Raw genomic sequence first — 9118 nt, 5'->3', positions numbered from 1 at the left:
TTCATGCAGTGTAAGCTGTGGTGAAGGAACAAAATCTAGAACCAGAATATGTAAAGATGGAGAAAGGTGTAAAGGGGATTCTACAGAAACAGAGAAGTGCAAAGGAAAAGATTGCCCAAGTAATATTTTGTAAAGTAAATCTTTAGATACTTCTGTCTTCCTTATTTCAAACCTTTAGTCATTGGTAATTATACCATCATAAATATATTCTAACAATGATGGTACTTTCATAATCTGAAAATCATTAAAATAATTAGGTTGGGCTTGATAAACATAATTATATATCACAGTATTTGAATTAGTTAAAAAAGAAAGAAAACAAATTGTCAGTGGAATCCTATACAAATTACATGTGACATAATATCTGCAAGATTTTGCTAATGTTTCAGAATGGAATTCATGGGGACGGTGGGGTTCATGCAGTGTAACCTGTGGTGAAGGAACAAAATCTAGAACCAGAATATGTAAAGGTGGAGAAAGGTGTAACGGTGATTCCACAGAAACAGAGAAATGCAAAGAAAAAGACTGCCCAGGTAAAATATTTCCAAAATGTATCATTGGACACTTCTGTGTTTGCATTATTTCAAATCGTAATTCATTTGCTAATTATACCATCACAAGATGTATTCTAATAAGTATTGTACTGCCCTAATCTGAAGATAAAATAATCCGGTGAAGCGTAATTTAGTCTTTTAAAAATATATTGTGAATTATTTTCGGAATCAAATACAAATTGCATGCCTCATAATATCTGCAAGATTTTGCTAATTTTTATGAATGGAATTCATGGGGACATTGGGGTTCATGCAGTGTAACCTGTGGTGAAGGAACACAATCTAGAACCAGAACATGTAAAGATAAGGGAAAGCGTAAAGATGATTCTACAGTAAACAAAAAGTGCAAAGAAAAAGACTGCTCAGGTAAAATGTTTCCAAAATGTGTCATTGGAGACTTCTATCTTTGGATTATTTCAAATCCCTGGTCATTTCCTAATTATACCATTATAAAATATATTCTAATAATGACTAGAGTATTTGAAGTAGTCTTTTTAGAAGTAAATTGTGAATTATTTTGGGAATCCAAAGCAAATGGTTTGCCTCATAATATTTGCAAGATTTCGCAAAATATTCTGAGTAGAATTCATGGGGACAGTGGGGTTCATGCAGTTTAAGCTGTGATGAACAAAATCTAGAACCAGAACATGTAAAAATGGAGAAAGGTGTAAAGGGGATTATACAGAAACAAACAAATGGAAAGTAGAAGATTGCCTACTAGGTAATATTTGACTTAGTATCTATGGATCGAAATGGATTTATAGATGGTCGATCAATAGGTAATAATATTAGACTAATATATGATATACTACATTATACAATGACACAAAATAAATCAGGAATGTTCTTACTTGTGGATTTTGAAAAAGCCTTTGACACCCTTTCTTGGAGTTTCATAGCAAATGTTTTAGCTTATTTTAAATTTGGTCCGTCAATACAGAAATAGATAACAACTTTCTATAATGAATGTGAATCGTGTTTATTCATAAATGGTAATATTACTGAATGCTTTAAACTTGGCAGAGGATGTAGACAAGGTGATCCTTTATCACCCAATATTTTTATTTTGTGTGTTGAAATTCTTAGGATCATAGTACGAAATAACAATGACATAAAGGGATTGAGATAAACAGTAAGAAATTTAAAATATCGCAAATAAATTGTGAATTACTTTGAAATCCAATACAAATTGCATGTCTTATAATATTTGCAAGATTTTGCTAATATTTCAGAATGGAATTCATGGGGACGGTGGGGTTCATGCAGTGTAAGCTGTGGTGAAGGAACAAAATCTAGAACCAGAACATGTAAAGATGGAGAAAGGTGTAAAGGGGATTCTACAGAAACAGAGAAGTGCAAAGGAAAAGATTGCCCAGGTAATATTTGTCTGAAATAATTATTGCATATTTCATTTTCTAAAAATGTTAAAACTTTCTGTAATATGATCATATTATTATCACTTTGTAGAAAATAGTAAATAGTAAAAGTATTGGAGTTTGTCTCTAAGAATACATTTTCAATTACATGTACTTTTGAAATGCATGAAAAATGGCATACAGCTGATTAACTATCTTGTCTTAATTGATAATAATAAAAATAACCAAATAAATGTAATAATTAACCAATTTAAAGTAGTCTATTTTAAATCACATATTAAAAACTTGTTTGTAATCCATTATATATTGCATGGTTCATAATATTTGGTGAATTTTTTAGAGTGGAATTCATGGGGACATTGGGATTCATGTAGTGTAAGCTGTGGTGAAGGAACTAAATCTAGAACCAGAATATGTAAAAATGGAGAAAGGTGTAAAGGGGATTCTACAGAAACAAACAAGTGCAAAGAAAAAGACTGCCCAGGTAATGAATTGTCCTTGAAATTAAAAACAGTCATTTGTAGTTAAACAAATCTTCATCATCAGAACTTGCCCAAATAATTATATAAAATAAAATGTAGTTACGATTAATACATTATTAATGTAGTCTTAAGGTTTTGACATAGACCTACACTTGGTTACTAGTAGGGCCTACTTAATTAAAACATTCTGTCTCTATGTATTTCTGAAGCGATGATTTGCTCAAATAAGTATATAAAATTGCAAATTGTGATCATTAGGGAAGAAGTACGTGTAATGGTTTGAAACATATATATATACTAGACAATTGTATTAAAACATTCTACCTGTCTGTGTTTTTCAGAATGGAATTCTTGGGCACAGTGGGGTTCATGCAGTGTAAGTTGTGGTGAAGGAACAAAATCTAGAACCAGAAAATGCAAAGATGGAGAAAGGTGTAAAGGGGATTCTAAAGAAACAGAAAAGTGTGAAGAAAAAGACTGTCCAGGTAACATTTTGCTTAAACTAATTTTTGAATATTTAATTACATGAAAATGTTAAACCTAGGATAGTTTTATATTACTCTGTACCAAATGACCATTATGCTAGTTGCCTTTGCAATCTTTGGCAGTTCATTAATTATATATACCGGGTAAGAAGACTATCCAGTAGGTATTTTGCTTAAAATCATCTTTGAAAATGTTAGTGACAGAACATTTAAAAAAAGAATTTCTTTGTTAATGATCGGAATCCACTTACAATATATACTGATTATGCCAATAGTCTTTGGAATGTTTATAACCTCTGGTAGTTCACTAATTATACCACTGTTAAACATATTCATTTGAAGATTGGATTGTTTCGATTTGTTGGTGATTCAAGAGACCTACCAAAGTTTGAATGAGATACTGAATGAAATTTATAATTAGTGTACTTTGACATATTTTTGTTTGTTTGTTTTGTTTAACGACACCACTAGAGCACATTAATTTATTAATCATTGGCTATTGGATGTCAAATATATGGTAATTTTTACATATAGTCTTAGAAAGGAAACCCGCTACATGTTTCCATTATTAGCAAGGGATCTTTTATATGCACTATCCCACAGACAGGATAACACATACCACGACCTTTGATATACCAGTTGTTGTGAACTGACTGGAACAAACTACTTTGACATAAGTTTTAATTTGATTTTGTTTTCAGAATGCATCAAAACCATTTCTTTGTTTGTGTTTTATTTGTATTTAGCCGAGGCCACAGTGGAGGAATGGGGAGCATGCAGTGTGACCTGTGGTGAAGGTGTAAAACTCAGATCAAGAAAATGTGAAAAAGGAAAAAAATGTAAAGGAGGACATACTGAAAGAACCAAATGTAAACAACCAAAATGTCCAGGTATGAGATATGTACAGAAAATGTCCAGGTATGAGATATGTACAGAAAATGTCCAGGTATGAGTTATGTACAGAAAATGTCCAGGTATGAGATATGTACAGAAAATGTTCAGGTATGAGTTATGTACAGAAAATGTCCAGGTATGAGTTTTGTACAGCAAATTTCCAGGTATGAGTTATGTACAGAAAATGTCCAGGTATGAGATATGTACAGAAAATGTCCAGGTATGAGTTATGTACAGAAAATGTCCAGGTATGAGATATGTACAGAAAATGTTCAGGTACGAGTTATGTACAGAAAATGTCCAGGTATGAGTTTTGTACAGCAAATTTCCAGGTATGAGTTATGTACAGAAAATGTCCAGATATGAGTTATGTGCAACAAATATCCAGGTATTAGTTAAGTACAGAAAATGTCCAGGTATGAGTAATGTGCAACAAATATCCAGGTATGAGTTAAGTATAGAAAATGTCCAGGTATGAGTAATGTGCAACAAATATCCAGGTATGAGTTAAGTACAGAAAATGTCCAGGTATGAGTAATGTGCAACAAATATCCAGGTATGAGTTAAGTACAGAAAATGTCCAGATATGAGTTATGTACAGCAAATGTCCAGGTATAATGGGTCTAGGATACTTCTATTAATATTTGTAAAGAAAACGTACAAGTATATATCTTGACTCATGATTGCACTGTAGTACACAAGCAATTATATATGTTTCTATACAATAATACCTAGTGGAGTAATGGTAAAGAGCATTGCTTGTTCAGTTATAATGTTAACAGACTTGAAACAGCACAAAGGTAATAAATACTGTGAACTGATTAAATATAATAACTAGAAGGCAGTCTGTAACATCCAAAACAAATCAGACAACAGAAACATCTTAAGAACTGATTATGTTCTTTTTGACAAAACAGAGTTTAATGAGTACTTTTTGGCAAATATAATAAATAATAATGAAAAACTACATGTATAGATTTTGTTAGTTGTTAAAAGCAGACAATATTTTAAGTAACAAAATCAAACCCCAAAGCTGGCTACCAGGTCAGTGGTCATAACAAATTAGTCAGTATTGTGTTATTGTTCATTAAATCGGATTTCAAGCTCCAACCTTTCTGAATTACCATTATTTTACATCTGCACTTGAACCAGATAAAAATGTTGTGTTTTTTGGGGTGTTTTTTTTGGTAAAACACGCCACAAACATTTAACACAGAGACAAAGACATTTGTTTTGTATTTTGAACATTACAAACATGGATGATGATGAGATGAATGGTGAAGCCACAGTATTTTCATTTCGGTATGGGACTACTTGACAGGTTCATACTCCACGCTTGCTGTCAGTTGAGCTATCTCGGTATCACCCGAGCCTGGGGTACACGGAACCTGCAGTGCATGCCAGATAATCATCCCCATGTGGGGTCATACACTCGGGAGACACACCCATAATCGCACCCGTGAAGTGGGTGAAACTCAGTGTATGTGGCCTTACACCTACCCATTGAGACTAGCGGTGCACTCACTCCGGGTTGAAGCCAGTACTGACATAAAAAATCCCCCATAGTCTCAGGTGGGATACGAACCCAGTACCTACCAGCCAGAAGTCCGATAGCATAACCACTACACCACTGAGGCCGGTTGATAAAAATAATATAGTCATAAAGATTAAATGGACATTTTTTGACATTGCAATATGTTTTTGACTAACTTTTTTTTTAAACAAGTAAAATTAAATATTAACAAAAACTCTATTGCTTATAATTCCAACATATGTATATCCAATGTGTTTTATGATCTTTATGCTTGTTGTAGCTCAAACTGGATTTTAATTCTTAATAATTTAAAAATACGAAAGTAATTATTGGGCAGTAAAATCAAACTTCAGTTATAAAACGAATGACCAAAATCATATTGGATATACTGACATAGATATTGTTACAAACAAAATATAATGGATATACAATTCTAATACCCGGTAATTAAAACCACTCTATAGCTGAGCAACAAAATCAGGACTGTCTCTTTAATGAATGAAATCATTATGCTACTGTGTTTCAGAAAAGCCCCGAATATCATGGTCCCACTGGAGTGCATGTTCTGTAACCTGCGGCAAAGGCGTGAGAACAAGAACACTAGCATGTCAGTTCCGTAACAGAACACGGTCAGAAGACTGTACTGAAAAACTCAGGAAAAAAACAAAGCGGAAAAAGTGCCTGGCACTTTGCCCAAGTAAAGAATTAGTTTTAATTTCTTAAATTAGAAATATAGATTAGTAGTAAAATTAAATGATTTTTCCTAAATTTTTAATGTGAAGTTGTATTAATTGTAACATGTAGTATAATGATATTTTGGTAAATTATTAATATGGAACTCTGCACAAAACATAGAACTTTCATTATAATTGACAGTGATTTCCATGTACATGTACTTCTAACATTATAGAATTCAGTTGTTAAAGTTACTAAATTTATTTTGATAACTCTCACAAATAACTTATGATTTGAACAACCAAAACATAATTGGATCAGAAATTGGTATTAAAACAGTTTTAGACTAATAATATGAATACATATTAGACTTGAATATTACCAATGTGTTGTATGAAGGGAAAACACGAACAACTCGGCAGGGGTTTAGGGTTTATTCTGGATCATCAATCGGGTGGGATATGAAGATCCCTGGTTCCAAGCATACGTATATACAAATACACACACACAAACAAAGACTCTGAAATAACAAAAAGGGAATACTTAAAATCACATACTTACATATAGAAATCTCAGTTATAATATGTCTTAAAATTAATTAAACACTTAACATTCAGAATTAACCTATATACTAGCCTGTGTTATCACACTGACCTTTTAAACATTAATAGAGAATACCGTATGCAACCACATATCCATACATTAAATTCAATACATCATTGAATTTAAGAAATCATAAAATGACTTAGAAATCACCGATTACACATAGAACACTATTTAATACACTGAATGTCCTTTTCTAAAGAAACACTATAAAATCACTTTAAACATATTTCATAAATACAAAGCTAAATAAACCATAGCCTGTCTACAAATAGTTTACCTACCGACTGTGGGTCGGGTCTTTACAGAAGCATAATACTGGTTGTCACCTACATGTAGTACCTAAAAATAAAATAAAGTAAATTAAGTACACATAAATCCATACATGTACACAATATAATTAAACAAATATCTCATAATAACTTAGTTATTATGTTACTTTATTAAATACTGTAAATTAGATATTATAATCATTTATAATAGAAAATATAGACTTTAACCTATTCTACTAGCTATTCTATAAATATAACATAACCATTTAATAAAAAGCTAATCAAGCTAAGTCACAATGTTATATTTAACATAACTACAATACTATTACTTTATTATTAATTACTAAATCTCCTAATCTCATTTCTTGATTAAAATAAGTAATTAAAACAGGTAGTTAATGTCTAAACAATGTACAATATGTTTTACCTTTAAAATTCTCTGTGAATGTTAGTTGTGCAGTTGCTGTGAACAAAAGCTTGTCTTCTCATAAAAGTGGCCTGTTCTCCTTGAATGCCATAAAGCTTCTGACCAGGAGAACACAGAAACAATGACACTGGGCTTGCAAGAACTGAGTTGTCAGTGAGCACAACCCAAACCCAGAAAACCAGAGAAAGTAGGAAAACAAAGAAAGCCTACACAAGTATAACCTGACAGAATAAAACTATGTGAACAGTGTTTTAAATTAGTATGTGTGTAGTGAATGTAGTTTACCGGTTATAAATGTAATGACTATCTAAAATCAGTACAGAACTTAACCTCTCTAAACCAGATACCTCTTAAAACTGGACATTTTACTTGTTCCTGAGGGTGTCTGATTTAGAGGGGTTTCACTGTACCACTGAATGTGTGTTTATAATACATGACTGAACAGATCCATAACATATATTTAAACAATCCACAAACATCATTGCAGATCTGTCTGACATACGCAAGCTGATGAAGAAGATGCCTCACGACAAGGACCTCATGCGAATCGAGAAGAAGATGAGCAACAAGAAGCTGAAGGAAGAGGTTTTCAGTGCCAGAGAGATGGAAGACCAGGTTGTCACGGGTTACGACTTCTCCTACGATGGCACCAGTCAGTGGGTTGTGGACAGGCCGCTGTCGTGTGCCGTTCGTTGCCTCCAGATGTCAGGTGCATGCAAGTCTTTCAATTACCACGAAAAGAAGCCAGGAGAGAAAACGTCAGTTTGTACAATGAATACTCTCTCTAGTGAGGATGCCATCCAGAAGAATGCTTTACAAATAGCAGACGGATGGAAACTCTTTGATTTGATGCTGTTCTTTGATACAGATGTTTAAAATAATGGGTAGTGAGAAAATTATTAAATGATGTTCTTTGATACAAATGTTTTAAGTAAAAACAGTGGGGAAGTAATTGAATAATGTTCTTTGATACCTATGTTTAAAATAATGAATGACTGGAAATTAATTTAATCATATTCTTTGATACAGATATGATACAGATATAAACACAGAAAATATAGATTTGTACATCTTTTGGAAAGATGCCATCATTAAATCAGTGACATCTCATGCAAGAAATAACAAAAAACTGCATGAACAGTGTTAAATAATATTGTCATTACCATCACAAACTAAATTGGATGTTTTGATTTTTATTTAATATTGAAATTTTGATTTCTATAGACAGCAAGAAGAGCAATGTATTAATTGTTGATTTATTTGTTACTAAACAGTTATCACTTACCAGGGGCAGATTTATAGTGTGACCAACTGTGGGGTTTAAATTAAAGTTTAAATTAAATTTAAATTTTTAAAAAAATAAACCACCAAGGCATGCACTAACACACTCATGAACCTTGCCTACAATTTGAGTCTATTTTTTTTCAAAATCAGTACATGAACATAATAAATACTAATATGTCATTAATAGTCCGATTTCATTTTTTAAAAAAATAACCAAAAATGCCATCACCCCCAACACACAATAACATTGTTATTAATATTTCCTGATTTTCACTCATTTACATATATTTTGTCACCACTTTTTTCATTCATAGAGTATCATTAAATTCATCCATTCCATTGTTCGTTCATTCATTAATTCATTCATTCATTCATTTGGTCAGTATCATGAAATAAAACGTTAGTGTATATCAGGATATATATTTATTATGGTTTTAAATTGAACAATGTGGCAAAATGCAGTAAACCTTTTGAACAAATAGATACTTCATACACAAGATATGTAAGGTTTCTTTTTTTCTTTTACATTATA

The 9118-nt window shown here is 32.0% G+C and overlaps 1 protein-coding gene across 1 annotated transcript in view; it reads left to right on the top strand.

The window, feature by feature from the left end:
* The window catches only part of LOC121368517 (A disintegrin and metalloproteinase with thrombospondin motifs adt-2-like), a 15789-nt gene extending 7247 nt beyond the window's left edge, over positions 1 to 8542 (top strand). The window contains exons 2-9 of the mRNA XM_041493254.1: positions 10 to 119; positions 390 to 533; positions 1787 to 1930; positions 2271 to 2414; positions 2754 to 2897; positions 3644 to 3787; positions 5852 to 6022; positions 7790 to 8542. Of these exons, the coding sequence (XP_041349188.1) occupies positions 10 to 119; positions 390 to 533; positions 1787 to 1930; positions 2271 to 2414; positions 2754 to 2897; positions 3644 to 3787; positions 5852 to 6022; positions 7790 to 8178 (1390 nt within the window). The 3' untranslated portion in view covers positions 8179 to 8542. The remainder of the gene's footprint in view (positions 1 to 9; positions 120 to 389; positions 534 to 1786; positions 1931 to 2270; positions 2415 to 2753; positions 2898 to 3643; positions 3788 to 5851; positions 6023 to 7789) is intronic.
* Positions 8543 to 9118: the final 576 nt, after the last annotated feature.

Source organism: Gigantopelta aegis, chromosome 3 (genome assembly GCF_016097555.1).
Source record: "Gigantopelta aegis isolate Gae_Host chromosome 3, Gae_host_genome, whole genome shotgun sequence".
NCBI classification, from domain to species: domain Eukaryota; kingdom Metazoa; phylum Mollusca; class Gastropoda; order Neomphalida; family Peltospiridae; genus Gigantopelta; species Gigantopelta aegis.
This window is presented reverse-complemented; position numbering and strand designations above follow the sequence as displayed.